This window comes from Pelophylax lessonae (genome assembly GCF_965119305.1).
Source record: "Pelophylax lessonae genome assembly, chromosome: 2".
In the NCBI taxonomy this organism is placed as follows: Eukaryota; Metazoa; Chordata; class Amphibia; order Anura; family Ranidae; genus Pelophylax; species Pelophylax lessonae.
This window is the reverse complement of record NC_138769.1, coordinates 460,563,908-460,583,518: the sequence shown is the minus strand read 5'-3', so window position 1 is coordinate 460,583,518 and position 19,611 is coordinate 460,563,908. Positions and strand designations below refer to the sequence as shown.

Sequence of the window (19,611 nt, the reverse complement as noted above, 5' to 3'; positions counted from 1 at the left end):
TCGATCCTTGGTTACCTAGACGATCTTCTGCTTCATGCAGAGTCTCCTCAGACCTTGCTACAAAACATAGAAATTACTATGATTTCTTTACAGGAATTCGGGTGGCTGGTGAACCAGCAAAAGTCATTTCTGGTTCCCACCCAGAGGCTCGAATATCTGGGTCTAATTCTAGACACAGTCAGGACAAGAATTTTTCTTCCGGTAGGGAAACTCCAAAAGATTCAATCAGCAGTCCAGTTGTTACTGTCCAACAGCTGGTCTTCCCTTCGGACTTGCATGAGGGTTCTGGGGTTGATGGTGGCTTCATTCGAAGCAGTCCCATTTGCCCAGTCCCATACCCGAATTCTTCAGCAAGAGATTCTTCTCAGATGGAATCGGAATCCGGAATCCCTGGACAATCAGATCCGATTGAGCAAACAGACCAGAGAGTCTCTGGTCTGGTGGCTTCGGTCTCCGATGCTCAGCCAGGGAAAGTAATTTCTGCCAATATATTGGACGATAGTGACCACGGATGCCAGTCTATCCGGATGGGGAGGAATTCTCGGTCAGTTATCTGTCCAGGGACTTTGGTCCCCGGAAGAATCCAGGTTACCGATAAATGTATTGGAACTGAGAGTGATCAGACTTTGTCTGATTCACTGGACCGAGCAGCTCCAGGGCAGCCCGGTTCGGATCCAGTCGGACAATGCCACGGCCGTGGCTTATGTCAATCACCAGGGGGGCACCAAGAGTGTCCGAGCGGCCAAAGAAGTGGCTTGCATTCTTCGCTGGGCGGAACGATTTGTTCCAGCTATCTCTGCGGTGTTCATTCCGGGGGTGGAGAATTGGCAGGCAGATTATCTCAGCCGTCAGACCCTGGATCAGGGGGAATGGTCCCTCCATCCAGACGTTTTCCACCAGTTGTGCCTACGGTGGGGCACCCCGGATGTGGATCTGTTGGCATCACGATTCAACAGGAAAGTTCAGAGATTCGTGGCTCGCTCCCGCGATCCTCTAGCAGAAACCGCAGACGCACTGATCGCCCCGTGGGGGCAATACCAGCTAATATATGCCTTCCCTCCTCTCGCGTTACTGCCAAGACTTCTTCGCAGGATAGAGGAGGAAGGAATCCCAGTAATCCTGGTAGCTCCGGACTGGCCTCGTCGAGCTTGGTACGCCGACATGGTCAGACTGGTGGCGGACGTCCCGTGGAGACTTCCTCTCAGGGAGGATCTACTGTCTCAGGGACCGATCTTCCATCCTGCTTTACGATCGCTGGCTTTAACGGCCTGGCTATTGAGACCCAGGTGCTGAAGGACAAAGGTTTGTCAGCTTCAGTTATTCCTACTCTAGTTGAAGCAAGGAAAGCGACTTCCAGAAAGATTTATCATCGCACATGGAAGTCCTACATTGCATGGTGTGAACCTTTGGGGTTCCGTCCTCGGTCTTATTCGATTAGTCGAATATTGGCTTTTCTGCAACAAGGGGTTGAGCAGAAACTGGCCTTGAGTACTATCAAGGGTCAGGTCTCAGCATTAGCCATCTTCTTTCAGAAGCCTTTGGCTACTCATTCCTTGGTGCGGAACTTCATCCAGGGGGTGCGACATCTGGCTCCGCCAGTGCACGCGCCGTTACCCCCCTGGGATCTTAATTTAGTGTTGTCGGTTCTTCAGAAACCTCCCTTTGAAGATATTAGGGAGATTCCTCTACCCACGTTGTCCCAGAAGGTGGCCTTCTTGGTGGCTATTACTTCTGCACGCAGGGTGTCAGAACTGGCCGCATTATCTTGTCGTTCACCATATCTGGTGGTTCATAGAGATAAGGTGGTTCTTCGTCCGAATCCATCCTTCCTACCAAAAGTGGTTTCAGAATTTCATCTGAATGAAGAAATTTGTATTACCTTCCCTGTGTCCTAAGCCCAGTCATCCTCGGGAGTTTGCTTTACACTCCTTGGATGTGGTCCGGGCGATCAGGGTATACTTGAAAACGACAGACTCGTTTCGCAAGACGGATTCACTTTTTGTGATCCCAGATGGACCCAAAAAGGGGTTGCCTGCATCTGCCGCGACCATTTCCAGATGGATCAGACAGACGGTAGTACAGGCTTATTCTATTAAGGGTCGGGAGCCCCCGTTCCCTGTTAAGGCGCACTCCACTCGGGCACTTAGTGCGTCATGGGCCTTTCGCCATCAGGCGTCAGTGGTCCAGGTGTGCAAGGCGGCTACCTGGTCGTCGGTGCATACCTTTACTAAACATTATAAAGTTGATGTAATGGCATCGTCTGATGCCTCGTTTGGCCGCAAGGTTTTGCAGGCCTCAATTTGAGGAGACCAGTGGTCTACCTCGAGGGTTTTTTCCGTTGGAAAATTTTTCTTTAGTCTCATTCTTTGTTTATAATGAGCCTTTAAAACTTCTAGTTTGGCACCGGTTGGGCCTTCTAGATTGGATTTGATTTTGTCAATCCCACCCCTCATTTGTGGCACTGCTTCTGGATGTCCCAGCTCTTGAGAATCAAGAAGACTACGTCTGTCAATGAGCGATAGAGAAAAATGGATTTTTGTAAGATCTTACCGTAAAATCCTTTTCTCTTAAGCTCATTGACAGACGTAGTACCCGCCCCTCTATTATTGAGTTGGGTTGGGTTAAATTCTCTGTACTGCTTTAAAACAGAACTGATTCCCTGTAGCAGAGAGAGGGAGGATATACCCTCAGGGACTGCCCCTAAGGTGGAGCCAGAACGTTTTGTCTTTCTGCCTAGTCCTACTCCTGCGGAGACAACATAACCCAGCTCTTGAGAATCAAGAAGACTACGTCTGTCAATGAGCTTAAGAGAAAAGGATTTTACGGTAAGATCTTACAAAAATCCATTTTTTTATGCCAAAAAAACCTATTATAAAAACAAATATCAATAAATGTGCCACGCTATGCTGTGCCAGACTCTGTGAAATATATATATATATATATATATATATATATATATATATAAATATATATATATATATGTATTTTCCATCTTGAGTCACCCCAGTCTAAGGCTTGGTTCACATTGCTATGTGTCAGGGACCGCATGTAAAATCGCCCTCATTCCCAACATGCTGCTCTTTAGCAGACACGCAGGGGTGTCCTTATTCTTAATGGTACCCCCACACACTGCCAAATGCAGTGAGTTCTCAGTGTGGCGTCATTTCATAAAGAGTTGGACTTATTTCCTTGTTTCTGCAGGTAGGGAAGTCCATTGTTGTGAATGGGCTGCCCAGTAGGCAGCTGCACAGAAGTGAACCAAAGGCTTGTTCACGTGTGAGGTTGGAGGATGGTAAAAAAATACAGTTGAGCCCTGTGTTTTATTTATTTTTTTTACCATTCCCAACTTCAACAGCCAGGGACATGCATATGCTGTGGCTGCAGCTGTAAGTGTACCACCGGGTGAATGGGACCACACTGAAACCGCGTGCATTGCAAGCGGCTGCAGTGCGGTGATGCTGCATTTAGGGGGTTAAAACAGGAGGTGAGGAGGCAATATATAGCCTCCTTCACCACCTGTAAAAGGCCTATGAAATGCAATCTGAGCATATATTGCTTTTCAGAGTAGTATCCAAGGCTTCCATGTGAATCACATGTAAGGGGGGGGGGGGGGCGGGCAACTGCTCTCTCTAGGTTTTGCTGTTTGCTGACACTAAGTATATTGATGCAGAGAAAGGAATGCTGGTGGGGTGAACACCCACTGGGGGGGGGGGGGGGATGTGTTGCCCATTCACTGGCACAATCACTTGAACCATAGTGGCCAACCTTAAAGAAGTTGTAAAGTCACAAAGGTTTTTTTTATCTTAATGCATTGCTATGGGGACACCTGAGCTCTGCTCGGGTGCCCCCATAGCAAGCTGCTTGGCGTGGGGGCACTCGATAGGGAGGGGCCAGGAGCAGGAACGAGGGACCCGAAAAGAGGAGGATCTGGGCTGCTCTGTGCAAAACCAACTGCACAGAGGAGGGAAGTATAACCTGTTTGTTTTATTATTTATTAGAAAAACAAGACTTTACAATCACTTTAATGTTACGCCTTAAAAAACCCAGCCTCGGGGGTTGATTGGGGTGGGGGGGGGAAGTATTTTCTAATGTTGCATTCATCTTGCTTACCCCTATCCCCCCCCCCCATTGCATTATTGTGTTTCGTGAGGCGGTTAGTTCAGAACACTGTGGACTTTTTGACACTGTCAGTTTATATCACTGTTCCCTGTATTTGGGCTCTTGCCCTTTTTGTATTTTATTGCAAAATCTTTCTAATAAAAAAATTAAAAGGGAAAAAAAAAACTCCGCCTCAGTTTATTGGGGCCATAATGCAGCTGTCATTGGGTCAAACACAGCCCACTTACGCGTGCCACTGCCAAAATTGACTTTACTTCTCTTTTATAGGATATTGAAGCAAAGAAAGAAGCCCAAAAAGAAAAGGAAATAGACGAACAAGAAGCTAATGTGTCTTCCCTGCACAGGAGCAGTACACCACTAGATAAAGACTTGATAAATACAGGCATCTATGAATCTGCTGGTAAACAGACCTTGCCCTTGGTGCAGCTCATACAACAGCTATTGAGGTAATGACCATCACAATTTTTCCCGAATAGCAATTCCTGAGCCAACCTAATAGAATTTGACTTGATTGGATTCTTTTGTAAATGGCGAACATGAGTTAGAGTACATTGTGTTACATGGAAGCAAAAAAGGTAAAAGTGATAGGCTGGCTAACACGACTATGGTTATTCTTGGCTATGTCATTTGCATATAATTTGGACATTAGTGGAGCTCCAACTTTTTTTTATTTTTATTTTTTTGGTTTGGAAGAGTCACTCAGGATCAGCAGTTTTGCATTTGTCAGCAGAATAAAGGGATGGTTTCCCAAAGGGCACACATGTTCCGGTGACTACGGTCATTGGTGGGGAGAGGAACCATTGAACAACTTAATTTACAAAACGTTCAGACCATTTCCTCTTAAGTGCTTTTGTTTTTTTTTTTTTTTTTTATGATGGCTATGCCTTCTTCACTTTCAAATGCTCATTTTTTTTTTTTTCTTAAAAACTCAAAGGAAATTATAAAAAGGAGTGAGTGATCTATATTTATTTATTTTTTTTTAAATCCTAGTCTGCTGAACAGTAAAGCCCCGTACACACGCACAGATTGTTGGCCGTAAATTGTTGGCCAACGTCCGATCTGCCGATTGTAGGCTTGTTAGTATGATGCTTCCAACTGCGAATTTTCGGCCGAAAAAGAATCTGGTGTGCATGCTATAAAATTTTTGTTGGCCAACAAAGAACGGCCAAAGATTGTTCCTCAGTCAGTACAGATTTCGGCAGACAAAAATCAGATGAGCAAGACTGGGCATGCTCAGAGAAGAAAAAACACACGAAAAGTAAACCATCACATGACATCACTTCTGAAGTTGGTTTTTGTTGGCCAACAAAAGTCCAGTGCAAGTCTAGAGCACATTTCAACCAACAAACACTGGACAAAAGTTGGCCGATCAGTTGGCCAACAATCTGTGCGTGTGTACGGGGCTTAAGTTTTGTAATGGTAATTCAAACATTTTTGTGCTTTTGCCTTACCCACTTTAAATCACAAATATGAGATCCTTAAAGTGGAACTTTACCCATAACTTGATAAAAAAAAAAAGCTCTTGATTAAGGAACATACATTCCACATTAACAATTATGCTATGAAAAGAAGTGTGTTCTGTAAATAGCTTCCAGCATTGCTCCTGTTTCTTCTTCCTGGAGGCTGCTATTTTGCTGAAGCCCAGTGACCCCTAACAGTAGTAAATCATAAAGCGGCACTCAACCCATCAATTTAAGGGCTTAAAGCGGAGTTCCACCCAAAAGTGTAACTTCCGCTTTAGGGAGTCCTGACCCCCTGACATGCCACATTTGGCATGTCATTTTTTGGGGGGGGGGGAGCGGGTACCTAGTTTTGACAGTTACCCACTTCCGCTCGGAGCGCCGCGGCGCCCTGAACGGAAGTTCTCCTCTCCCCCTCCCTCCCTGCAATCTTCTGGGACACGTCAGAGGTCCCAGAACATTGCCGGCCAATCAAGACGCGCAGCGCGTCTCGCGCATGCGCAGTGGGTACCCGGCTGTGAAGCCGCAAACTGTCACAGCCGGGTGGCCACAGCAGTGATGCCGAGGGAGAGGATCGAGGCTGCGGGCGGCTGCATCGCTGGACAGGTGAGTGAATGGCTGGAACTCCGCTTTAAAAACAGTTGCATTCCTGGAATGCTGGGATTGCTAACTGTCACATTTTTGGATACATCTTTTTATTGCATATGTTTTATAAATATTTTATGATTTTTTTTTTTTTTTATTAATAGCATTATTAAAGCGGAGTTCCAGCCATTTACTCACCTGTCCAACGGTCCAGCGATGCGGCCGCCGGAAGCCTCGATCCTCTCCCTCGGCGCCGGCATCACTGCTGTGGGCACCCGGCTGTTACAGTTTGCGGCTTCACAGCCGGGTACCCACTGCGCATGCGCGAGTCGCGCTGCGCGCCGTGATTGGCCGGCAATCTTCTGGGACCTCTGACGTGTCCCAGAAGATTGCAGGGAGGGAGGGGGAGAGGAGAACTTCCGCTCAGGGCGCCGCGGCGCTCCGAGCGGAAGTGGGAGCGGGTACCTGTCAAAACTAGGTACCCGCTCCCCCCCCCAAAAAATGACATGCCAAATGTGGCATGTCGGGGGGTCAGGACTCCCTAAAGCGGAAGTTCCACTTTTGGGTGGAACTCCGCTTTAATATTTCACATCATTATCACCAGTGTCACTCATTTATTATTTGTTTTCACAACAAGTCACCAATTATGCACACTGTTTGTGTCCAAATATTTTAAATTATTTGAATTTTACCAAAAATGTTCATTTAGTGGTATTATCATAATTTTATTTGAGTTACACACTGGTTGCACTTTAAATTGGATAAAGAACACTAACACAACTACCAGAACACATTTAAAACCATCCAGATTTCTAAACACATCTTGAGCCTTAATGGATTAATTCCAATTAACCCATTAATTCCCATTAACCCATACCATTGCCATCGCCCATTTTTTCATTGATATTAACTGTCACATTTGCTTGTGTCTGCAACCACAAACTATCAAACGGCTGGTGTCATAACTGATCACATGTGCAGCACCATGGCAGTTGCAGAAAAAACAGAAGCTTCTTCCTTGGCTGTAAAGAATAGGAGGGTTTAATTCCGCTTTAAGGCTGTCGGCAGATTGGCCTCTACAAATTCAACAGTGCCAAAAAATGAAGAGCAACTGAGCATGTGCAGAGCAGGGTGAGACAGTGTATTACTGGAATTTAAACTGTATAGGCACCTATTTTTAATGGTTTTTGACAGCTATACATTCAAAAGGGGCCAGCCTGAAGTGATCTAGCAGGACTTAATTTTCTGACTAAATTTCCACTTTAAATTACAAATATGAGATCCTAAACAAATAACCATGTTCAGTTTTTAACTTGTTCATGTTTTATCTTCCTTGTAATGGTATTACTGGTTTCATGTCCATAGGAACATTGCTTCTCAAACTATTGCTAAACTCAAAGACATGGCTCGACGAATCTCCTCGAGCTTAGAACAAGAACATTTCAGTAAGGAGAGGTCAGCATCCATGGATCTTCTGCTGCGCTTCCAGCGACTGCTTGTTAGCAAACTCTACCCAGGCAGCTCTGTGGACCAAACTACAAACACTCATGGTATGTATATATCTTTCCTTCTGTTTTCAGTGATGTACAAAGTTCCACTTTTATGTGGTATTGATACTCACTTGTATTCTGTCAAATTTAGCTCCTGAACTGTTAGGTGTTGGCTCATTATTGAAGAAATATATTGCACTTCTGTGCACACACATTGGAGACATCCTTCCTGTCGCAACAAATATTGCTTCTACATCTCACAGACATTTTGCAGAAGTGTCCCGTATTGTGGCAGGTGATCTTACAGGTAACACGCTGCTTTTTTACCTGAAAATAAACTATAATGGTTTTGGATTTGCTTTGTTTTTAGTGCTTAAATTTTAAACTGTTTTTACAGTCTGTTTTGCAATATTTAATACACACCAGTGGATTCCCAGAGCACCATGAGTTATCCAAAGGGAGCACAAATGTAACAGCCTTCCCTTTTGGCTGGATTACTCTAAAGACTAGTACATACGATGCGAAAATCGGATGAAAAATACCGCTTTCGAGGCGATCATTTGATAATCTGATTGTTGGTACACAACTTTCGAGAGCCGATCAGGACAATTCATCCAAAATTACCGAAGGGACAAACGCAAAATGTTTTCTTGTATGATACCAGATCATGCGAGTTTCATTTTAATCAGTACAGTATCTGTCCAAAAAATCGTAATGGCAAAACAATGCATGCTCCGAAAAGAAAGATTACTTTGCAATGCATTACAACACTTCCAAAATTGTATTCTGTCGTACGAGAATTTTCGTACGTTGAGTAACCACTTCATGTTCGATATGAGACTAGCATGCACGATATTTTTAACTGAAATTTTGCACTCCGTGACCTGATAAGGGATGAGGCACTGTGATTAGTCATTCTGTTCTGTGTGTTATTTATTTTTTTTTTTTAACTTTTGGGCACTATGCACACCATGGTGCACAGATGTCAGTTTTTCTGCATGCGTTTTGCAAGGGCTCAAAGAAAACAATCGTTCTTTATGTGCCCTGTTCGAACCACAATGTGCAGATTTTTTTCTGCGCAGGAATCTGCACCATTTATGCAGTTTTCTGCAAGAAAAATAAACTGACATGGTTTGAATAGGGCACATAACTTTCTTTAAAACGGAGTGGCATTAAAACTGATTTCAGGATGCAAAAAACTCACTGAAACGTGCATGAAAACTGATTTAAACTGATGTCTCTGCACAAACGAGCCCTTACTGATTTATGTAAACAGAAGACCTTTTTTCTTCTCAAATCAGTAAATGGAGAATTTTTTTGACATGTTTTCGATGCTTTGTTGGGAGGTGTCTGTAGAAGAAACCAGCGAACCTACAGCTGAAACGCATCAAAAACACAAGCCCTGCATTTTTGATACGTTTCTGCTGCTTTCCTGTTGAAGTTTTTGAAACCAAGAACGCAACCTGCTGCGGGCAAACAAGTCCCTGACCCTTTCCAAAAAATCCACAGGTTAGAATTGCAGAGATGTGAACGTGACCCATAAGAAGTCATATTAAACGGACTGTAGTACATTAATGCAAAACTGAAATTGCACTGCAAATTGCATAGGTGTGAACCTAGCGTAAAGGAGCTAAAAGGTCAATCTGCTGGCTCCAAAGGAGAGAGACAAATATTTATACCAATGTCTGGAAAAAAAAATGGTAAAACTTTTTTTTTTTTTTTTTTTTAAATCCTTATTATAATAAATAAAAACAATATTTCTCTTACGTCCTCCGACAGTCGCCGCCTCTTCATATTCGTCACATATGGGGTATTAGACTTTGCTCCGAAGGAGTAGCTAGGCAACAGAATATGTTAAAGCGGAGTTCCGGGCAGAGAAACGTTTTTTGGATGAACATACCCCCGGGACAGTCAGGGCTAGCACATTCCACAATGGCTAGCCTCTGATCTGTCCCGGTTCGCACTTACCTTTTAGAAGAAATACTTACTTAGAAATTTTCTTCCACAGCGTTTCCATCTCTCTTGTGGGCAGCTGAAGCCGGCGCGGTCCTCTTCTCCGTCTTCTTCCGCGTCTTCGTGTCCCAGAATGCACTGTACCGGCCCCTCTCGTCACTTCCGGTGCGGCGCCGCATTCCTAAACAGCTTCTGGGCATGCCCAGAAGCTGTTTAGCAGGGGAATGCGGCGTCGCCCGGAAATGACGAGCGGGGCCGGTGCGGCGCATTGATTCCTGGGAGCTATGACGTTTAGCTCCCAGGAATCATCGCGAGGCAGGAAGTGACGGGGTGAGCCTCGGCGCTGGAGGAGGAAGCTGTCATAGGTGAGTATTTACGATCGTCAATAAAAAGGTGAGTAAACAAAAAAAAAAAAAATAACTATCCAATTCCTTTTCAGGTGCGGCATACCTAGCGGAGGGGCACAAAAAAAAAAAATCTTTTTTGTGCCCGGAACTCCGCTTTAACAATAAAGCTTTAACATATCCCACCCTCAAGGGGTGGTCCCCTCAGTCAATACCCTCCTACTTCCTGCAACCATATCTCAGTTTTAATGTCTAGCTTGTCACGCTGCATTTGCAGGACGAAGTGTGTCCCCCCGCTGCCTTGGCGGCTTATGGGACGCAGAGGAAACGCAGGACGCCGCAGGTTTTTCCCTGCAATGCTGATTTTCAGCGCGCTGTTAAGGATCAATGGCGCGATCTGCGCAAGCCTTTTGCGGTACCGAGTAAATTCAAGCTGCGTTATCCTTTTTCGCCTGCCACTGTTGAAAGGTGGTGTGTGCCTCCACCAGTGGATCATGCAATTGCGGTTTTGAACAAAGCCACTGCGATTCCTGCAGAGGGTTCCCCTGTTTTCCGTGATGCCACGGATAGGAGATTGGAGTCTCTTGCCCGTCATACTTATTCTGTTACGGGTTCTATGCTTAAGGCTCTGTTTGCTTCTCTCATGGCGGCCCAGGCGATCGCAAGTTGGACGCAGATGCTTAGGCGCGTCCTAGTGGCCGACTCGGCCTCGCCGGCGACCCTGGATATGGTGGATCAGATCCACCAGGGTGTCATGTATCTGTGTGATGCGGACCTGGACCTGATTCCGTTGGCTGCACGTGTGCACAGCGTGGCGGTGTTGTCTCGCCGCCTGGTCTGGTTGAAATGTTGGTCGGTGGACCAATCTTCACGTAAGACCTTAGCCAATCTGCCTTATGATGGGTCTCGCCTTTTTGGGGAGTCCTTGGATGTGTTGATTAAGGGGATCACCGGGGGTAAGAGCACTGTCTTGCCCCATTTCCCCAAGGCTAAGGGGGCTTCTGGGAAGAAGCATGCTAATTTTCGGCCCCCTCAGGGGTCCTTTCGTGCCTTTCGGCCGCACTACAAGGGCAAACCGTTCAAAGGTCAAGGCTCTCAGAAGAAGCCCTGGTCTGGTAAACAGAAGTCCGGCCAATCCGGACCTGCAGCCCATAACAGTTCGGCCTGAAGGGGCGCCCTCACCCAGTTTTGGGGTGGGGGGACGCTTGCTCGGTTTTCTTCAGCCCTGGTTGGCCCGTGTGCGGGACAGATGGGTTCTGGAAATCGTTCGATCTGGTTACAAGATCGAGTTTCTCTCTCGGCCGGAGAGCAGATTTTTTCCCTCAAATCTTCAACTGTCTCCAGAGCGCTTGCGGGACCTGCACCTGGCGGTGCGGGACCTGAGGGCTCAGGGAGTGGTGGTTCCGGTGCCTCATCGGGACAGGTTTCGGGGGTTTTATTCCAATCTGTTCACCGTGCCCAGAAAGGAGGGCAAAGTTCGTCCGATTCTGGACTTGAAGGCTCTGAACCGCTCTGTGCGGGTTCGCAGGTTCCGCATGGAATCCCTGTGGTCGGTGGTGGCTGCCCTGGCTCCGGGGGAATTCATGGCCTCCATCGATTTGAAGGATGCGTACCTTCACATCCCCATATTCGAGGGTCATCAGAGGTACCTTCGATTTGCCATTGCGGAGGATCACTACCAGTTCGTGGCGTTGCCCTTTGGTCTCGCCTCGGCTCCGCGGGTCTTCACCAAGGTGCTTGCACCGGTTCTGGCATTATTGAGGGCCCAGGGCGTTTCTGTCCTGGGGTATCTGGACGACATTCTGGTTCGGTCTGCGACCAGCCAGGGTCTGGAGGAGGACCTGTCTGTCACGATGCAAACTCTACAGGAGTTTGGTTGGACGATAAATTTTCCAAAGTCGACACTGAGTCCGTCGGTTCGTCTCCCCTATCTGGGAATGATACTGGACTCGGTGCAGGCGAAGGTCTTCCTGCCGGAAGACAAACTCAGGACTCTCCGGGAGGAAGTCAGGTCCCTCAGGGACGTTCCGAACTCGTCTCTGCGGACGTGTATGAGATGTCTGGGATTGATGGTCTCGGCCTTCGAGGCGATTCCTTTCGCACAGTTTCACACGCGGGGTCTCCAAGCGGAGATCCTGTCCAGGTGGGACGGGCGACCTCAATCTCTGGATCTTCAGATCTCGTTGAGTCTTTGCACCAGGGAAAGCCTTCTGTGGTGGCTCCAGTCCCCGTTGGTGTCCGGGGGCAAGTCGTTTCGTCCGATCTCGTGGACGGTAATCACCACGGATGCCAGCCTGTCGGGCTGGGGTGGAGTTCTGGGCGTTCTGTCCGCTCAGGGGACTTGGTCGGAGGGGGAGTCTTCCCTTCCGATCAACATTCTGGAATTGTGTGCGATAAGTCTCTGTCTTCATCGCTGGACGGACCGGCTGCAGGGTTGCCCGGTTCGGGTGCAGACGGACAATGCCACGGCGGTGGCCTACATCAACCACCAAGGGGGCACCAAGAGTGCCCGAGCGGCTCGAGAAGTGGCCGACATTCTGTCTTGGGCCGAGACTCATGTCCCGGCGATAACGGCGGTTCACATTCCGGGAGTGGAGAACTGGCAGGCGGACTATCTGAGTCGCCAGACCCTGGATCAGGGGGAATGGTCTCTCCATCCAGCTGTCTTCCAGACGTTGTGCGCGAAGTGGGGTCTTCCAGATGTGGACCTGTTCGCGTCTCACCTCAACAACAAGGTGAAGAGGTTCGTGGCAAGGACGCGCGACCCTCGGGCAGACGCGTCGGATGCGTTAGTGGCCCCGTGGCATCAGTACAGGCTGATGTACGCGTTTCCACCGATTCAGTTGCTGTCCAGGTTCCTTCGCAGGTTACACTCGGAACGCAGCACGGTGATTCTTGTGGCACCGGACTGGCCTCGCCGGTCCTGGTACGCAGACCTCGTGAATCTGGCGGTCGACGCCCCGTGGCGTCTGCCTCTTCGAGACGATCTACTGTCTCAAGGACCGATATACCATCCTGCTTTACAGTCGCTGGCTTTGACGGCCTGGCTGTTGAGACCGAGGTCCTGAAGGAGAGGGGTCTCTCTCCGGAGGTCGTCCATACCTTAATCAATGCGAGGAAATCTTCCTCGGGGAAGGTTTATTACCGTACTTGGAAGGCCTATTTTGCCTGGTGTGAGTCCAGGGGGTTTTCACCCCGCACGTACTCGGTGTCCCGTGTGCTGTCTTTCCTTCAAACGGGTGTTGATCAGCGTTTGGCGCTGGCTACGATAAAGGGTCAGGTGTCTGCTCTGGCCGTTCTGTTTCAACGTCCCGTGGCTTCCAACCCATTGGTTGGCATCTTTATTCAGGGTGTGCGGCATCTGGTTCCCCCGAGGCGGGATCCTCTGCCCCCTTGGGACTTGAATCTCGTTCTATCTGTGTTACAACGTGCTCCTTTTGAACAGATCAGGGAGATCTCGTTGTCTATGTTGTCCAAAAAGGTCGCCTTTTTGGTGGCGATCACTTCGGCTCGCAGAGTGTCGGAGCTGGCGGCTTTGTCCTGCAAGTCTCCGTACCTGGTTATTCATTTGGATAAGGTGGTCTTGCGACCTAATCCTTCTTTTCTTCCGAAACGAGTTTCGGACTTCCATCTTAATGAGGATATTGTCTTGCCTTCGTTGTGCACGAAGCCTAAACATCCGAAGGAGGTGAGATTGCACTCTCTGGATGTTGTTCGGGCGATAAGGGTTTACCTTAAGTCGACTGAGTCTTTTCGAAAGACGGACTCCTTGTTTGTTCTTCCAGAGGGTCCTCGGAAGGGCATGGCGGCTTCGGCCTCTACCATCGCCAAATGGATCAGGCAGACCATTGAACAGGCCTATGGCTTGCAGGGGAAGGTTCCCCCTGTGCCTGTGAAGGCGCACTCGACTAGATCTCTGAGTACGTCTTGGGCCTGTCGTCATGGGGCTTCTGTAGCCCAGGTGTGTAAGGCGGCGACTTGGTCGACCGTGCACACTTTCACAAAATTCTACAAAGTAGATGTTCAGGCGTCGGCGGATGCTTCCTTTGGCCGCAAGGTTCTTAGTGCGGCTGTTCCCTAGGGTCCCTTGTTGGGGACTCCTGGCTGTTGGGATAAGTTTTGTATCCCCTGGTTTTTTGTCTTTTCCTGGGTTGTTGCTCCTGTTGAGCACTTGTTTTTTGCTGTTGCCCAGCTGGTTCCTTCCTTTGGTAAGGTTCCTTCTTTGATGCGGAGACTGCGTTGCCTTTCGGCGCGAATGCGTTTCCCACCCCTCATGTTTGCACTGCTTTGGGACGTCCCCATATGTGACGAATATGAAGAGGCGGCGACTGTCGGAGGACGTAAGAGAAAACGGAATTTTTGTAAAATCTTACCTGTAAAATTCCTTTCTCTGAGTCCTCCGACAGTCGCCGCCCCCGCCCCTCTTTTGGGGTTTGATTGTGTACTCTACTGCTATTCCATTAAACTGAGATATGGTTGCAGGAAGTAGGAGGGTATTGACTGAGGGGACCACCCCTTGAGGGTGGGATATGTTAAAGCTTTATTGTTAACATATTCTGTTGCCTAGCTACTCCTTCGGAGCAAAGTCTAATACCCCATATGTGACGAATATGAAGAGGCGGCGACTGTCGGAGGACTCAGAGAAAGGAATTTTACAGGTAAGATTTTACAAAAATTCCGTTTTTTAAAATGGGCATTTATTACCTTTAACTCGTTTTTCGTAAATAGTTCAATAAAGTGTTTATTTTTACATAAGAATCGATTCACTCTTGCCCATGAAGTCCCAACTATTAGGTTTGAGGCACCCAACAAACCTTAGTAAAGTAAAATGTAACACCTTTGTACCAAACCAATAAAAATGTTGAATTAGAAAATATTATTATACAGGATTTATATGGCACCATCAATTAAGGGTCCTTTTCACACGGGCTTTCCACCCGGCGGACTCTGTTTTGCTCAGCGGGGATCGATACGCCGATCCCCGCTGAGCAGGTGGATGTCAGCTCCGTCTCCGCTTACTTTGCAGAGATGGAGCTGTCAGAGCCCTGCTCTCCTCTATGGGAGATCGGATGAAAACGGAACGCCTGTCCGTTTTTTCATCCGATGCGATACTCCAGACGGATGGAAAATAGGGGTTTCCATTTCACGGACCAATTTGGATCGGAAAGCAGTGGGTGTCAGCGGAGGTGAATAGAGCATTTGATCAGGTCCGCCTGAAAAAATTGACAGGTGGACCTGATCGGAAAGCCCATGTGAAATGGGCCTAAAGCAGTGCTTTACAGTATAGTATACAGTACAGTCACAATACAATTCAAGATGAGAAGGCTTGATGGGCCCTGCTTGTGAGAACTTACAACCTAAAAGGCCGGGTCAGGTGATACAAAAGGTAATACCTATGTGTAGATGAGTTGACAAAAGTAAAATTGTAATTGTTAGCTAGAGGTGGAATTGTATTCTCTGAACTGACAAGTTTTCAGGTATTGACTAAAAGTAGACCGAGTAGAAGATTCCCAGACAGACTAAATTGGGGAGTTCCAGAGGATGGGGACAGGTTCTGGAGAAGTCTTGGAGGTGATGAGGGAGTTAGATGGCAGAAGGTCTTGGGGAAGATCAAAGAAGATATATTAAAATAAGCTTGGTGCAGAGTTGTGGGTGGCTTCAGTTGTGGTGGTTGTTAATGTTTAGTATTTTGAATTTTAATTTTTGGGCATAGGTTACAATCCAGTATTGCAGGATGAATTTCACACAGACAAGGCATTAAGGCGGTGGTTGAAAATCATTGTTTGAATGAGAAGAGATAAGCTGAATGCATGCATGGCCTGCTTCCCTGTAAACTGCCATGTTGCCTGTAAAGAAATGATCGTGGCAGAGTGCCTGAGCAACCAAAAATTGGATTCCGACATACACTAGGTCACCAGTTTTTCCTGTTTTACTGGGATGTGAAATTTTAGATATCGTCTCCAACTGAAGATAAAAGTGATATTGGGAGTCATTTGGTACTCTGTGACTTTTGGGGCTTGAGCTGATTGGCAAGCGCCTAATGCTTTCACGTGCACTCATTTTTTATTTGAGCTGCTATACGTTATTGGAAGTTACTTTTGCTTTCCCATCAATGAATGTAAAAAGTGTCTGAATAAATGGCTTTAGGTTGTTTTTATGTGAGAAATTCTGAGGATTGCTACACAAAATGCTTAGAAATTGCATGCAAGTTTTAATTTCATCCTGTGAAACTTCTGTAACTCATTTTCTCATTTAACACTTGTCTAGGTGTTCTACTTCCTGAGCTTGTTGTATCCACAATATTGCTGCTATGTAAGAATGCATGGCTCATGCAGGAAGCCGGTGCTATTCCTCTTCTGGCCAGTCTTCTGGAACCTCTGGATCGATTCAACCATCTTGCCCCAGGCAGAGAAAGAGATGACAATGAGGATTTGGCCTGGCCTGGCATTATGGGTGGGTAACGCTTCATTGACTGATTTTCATAGAACATGTTAATGCATGCTGACCAGTGATTACAAAAGGAAAAAAATCTGCGTCAATTGGATGTACAACTACTATCGGCTGCAGTTACTAAAAGACAAATGGTCTAAAGAATGTACAAAGTGTAATCGCGCTATGGGGTTGATTTTACCAATACAGGAGCATGCAAAATCTGGTGTAGCTCTGCATAGAATCCAATCCGCTTCCAGGATTTTATTTTGTCAAAGCTTTATTGAAGAAGCTGAAGTTAGAATCTGAATGGCTACCATGCAGAGCTGCACCAGTTTCTCTATCGCTCATTGACAGACGTAGTCCTCGGTGATACAGCACCTTCGGGTTATGTTGCCTCCACAGGAGTAGGACTAGACAGGAAATAAAATGCTCTGGCCACACCCTAGGGGCAGTCCCAGAGGGTATATCCTCTCTCTCTCTCTCTGCCTCAGCAAATCAGTTTTTTTCTGTCTAGTCAGGAGTAAGGACCTAGATACCTTGCTGGGATCTTCGGTCCTGGCAGGATTTTTTTCTTAGAAAAGAATTTTTTAAGACAGCTTTTTTTCTCCAGTGTTCCTGTGAGATCTTCAAGCAAGAAAGCTGAACTGGGCGACGGGCGGGATGTTGAGATCCAGTGGTCACCCCAGTTCAGCCTACGAGCGCGTGCAGGCCATAGCTCCGCGCTGGGTCGGCCGTGACATAGTCCCACTGGACGGGGACTGACCCTGCGAGTTAAACGTCTCGCTGAAACGCCAAAGACCATGAGTCACGGCGCCCGTATTGGTCGACAGCCCTCCTACCTCGGTGGAGAGGGGTACTGTCAGGAGTTGGCGCCCGCCTGGTTCCGGTATGGTGAGTAGTATGTTCCCCCTTTCCCCCTGACGGGTCTTGTGGTGAACGCGGGCCCCTCTCTGTAATGGTAAGGATGGGTTCCCCTCTATCCTACAACATGTCACAGATCCCCCTAATTGAGTGTGATTTTTGTGTAAAAGAAGCCAGGAGGCTTGGTTTGGGAGCTGACAATCTAATTGTAAAGATGTGTAAATGATTGTATTCCGCGGCAGTACTAGAACTTTACTGTGATAGTATAAGGTATCCTACCTGTCAGTAGCCACAGGGCGATGTCTATACATGTATACTGCATTCCAGATCATTCCTCCAGCTAAGCAGCGGTCCGCATACGGCCCGCTAGGGTCCGGTACCTCCGACCACGCTAACCACCATGAGGGTGAAGGGTTGTGAGGCCGAGATCCTTCTGCAGACATGCCGCTATTCTGTGCAGGCCGCCGCCATTGTCTGGTAGATCACACGAGGCCGCCATTTTGGTGTAGCCTCGTGTCTCCAGCATGGGGGCGGCCATGTTTGAGGTGACTCAAACACCTCATGGAGCCAGGGGGAGGAGCCGGCAGGCGTGTTAAGGGGCGGAGCCGCCTCTTTTACCCAGGAAATAGGGCCAAAGACTTCCTGTCTGTAACAAGACAAGCACTGAGCAAGCTGATGAAAACTTCTGTGCATCAGGGATGAGCCTTGGGGTCTGTCTCTCTCTCTGTGGGGTCCAAAAAGGCAGGTAACACTGAGGGGCGCTGTTGCGACTGGGGGACACAAAAAAAAAAAAAAAAAAGTTTTTTTTTTTTACTTTGTCATTTTTTGTCGCTGGCAAGTGTCTTGTATAATCATTGACCCTGCCGCATAGGTATCCCCACCTGATCCCCTCAAGGTGGCCGCAGGACCCTCCAGTACCCCACTTGTGTTTTAATGCATTATCGGCAATTTTGGAGTCTTTGGTATCCCGGGTGGAGGTGGCCTGTCAGGGACGGGGGTCAAGTAGCGACCCCCGCCTACCCCTATTGTTTATCAGATACTTCAGATACGGATTCGGAACTGGTCAATGCAGTTGCAGGTCCCTCTTAGGGGGCTGTTGTCTCAGGTAATATCTCCTCAGCAGTGAGGAGCACGTTTCTGCCTCCGCCATAGCACAAGAGTGGTGGATGCACTAGTTGTGTCCGTCCGGGAAACCTTTAGTCTTGAGGTTACACCGGCAGAGGTAGCTGAGACTGAGATTCCTTTTTGGTACTTGTTAGCCTACCAAAAGGGCGAAGGATTTTCCTTTACCCAAATGGGGTCGTTTTGAAACGAACCCCTGTTATTTCCAAACGCATGGCTAGGTGCTATCCGTTTGAGGAATTCCTCTTTATAGGATAGACGGTACCACCTGCTGTCTTGCCACAGACTGTTAGGATAAAAAGACCTCGTATCTAACGAGGACCTTCCTTTTCTGCTCATATAGAGTTGTTTGTTCCGCGAGGGCGGGCGATAAGGCGAAACCCTCCAAAGCCCCTTTAGAGGGGTTTCAAAGGGCGCTGGTCGGGTAAACAAAGAGTCCGGCTCAGCCAAGCCTGAAGAATATAGCCTGATGCGCCCCTACCCATCTCTGGGGTGGGGGGGGGATGTCTTCACCGGTTTCTGGAGGACACAGGATCGAGTTTCGATCACTTCCACCGGTGCGATTCTGCCCTTCTAACATTGAACGGTTTCAGGGGTTCTATTTGAACCTATTCACAATGCCCAGGAAAGAGGGCAAGGTGCGTCCAAATCTGGACTTGGGAAGAAATAGAGTCCATCCGTACAGTGGTGGCCTCCCTGCATAAAAGAGATTTCCTGGCGTCCATAGACATATAGGATGCCTATCTTTATATCCCCATCATCGCAGGACATCAGCGTTTTTTCGCTTTCCCAAAGATCATCCCTGGTTCCCACCAGGAGACTGAACTATCTGGGCCTAAGGTTGGATACATCCTGGGCAAGAGAGTTTCTCCTTGCTGGGAAACTCCAGAAGGTTCAGTCAACGATTCGGATGTTGCTGTCCGTCAATTGGCTGGGACTGATGGTGGCCTTCTTAGAGGCAGTACCGTATACCCAGTCTCATACCCGAATTCTCCTGAAGGAGATTCTTTTTTAATGGAATCAGAATTCCGATTCCCTGGACAATCGGATCCGGTTGAGCGAGCGGACCAGGAAGTCTCCGATGCTCAACCAGGGGCAGTCATTTCTTCCGATAGTATCCAGATTACCAATAAGGGTATCGGAATTGAGAGCGATCAGATTTTGTCTGATTTACTGGATCGAGCAGCTCTAGAGCAGCCCGATTCGGATCCAATCGCATATGGCCTCTTCATCCAGAGGTTTTTT

The 19,611-nt window shown here is 47.6% G+C and overlaps 1 protein-coding gene across 1 annotated transcript in view; it reads left to right on the top strand.

Moving 5' to 3' along the window:
• The window catches only part of HERC2 (HECT and RLD domain containing E3 ubiquitin protein ligase 2), a 308,748-nt gene that overhangs the window by 96,781 nt on the left and 192,356 nt on the right, over positions 1 to 19,611 (top strand). The window contains exons 19-22 of the mRNA XM_082245322.1: positions 4,387 to 4,565; positions 7,530 to 7,714; positions 7,806 to 7,961; positions 16,219 to 16,404. Of these exons, the coding sequence (XP_082101448.1) occupies positions 4,387 to 4,565; positions 7,530 to 7,714; positions 7,806 to 7,961; positions 16,219 to 16,404 (706 nt within the window). The remainder of the gene's footprint in view (positions 1 to 4,386; positions 4,566 to 7,529; positions 7,715 to 7,805; positions 7,962 to 16,218; positions 16,405 to 19,611) is intronic.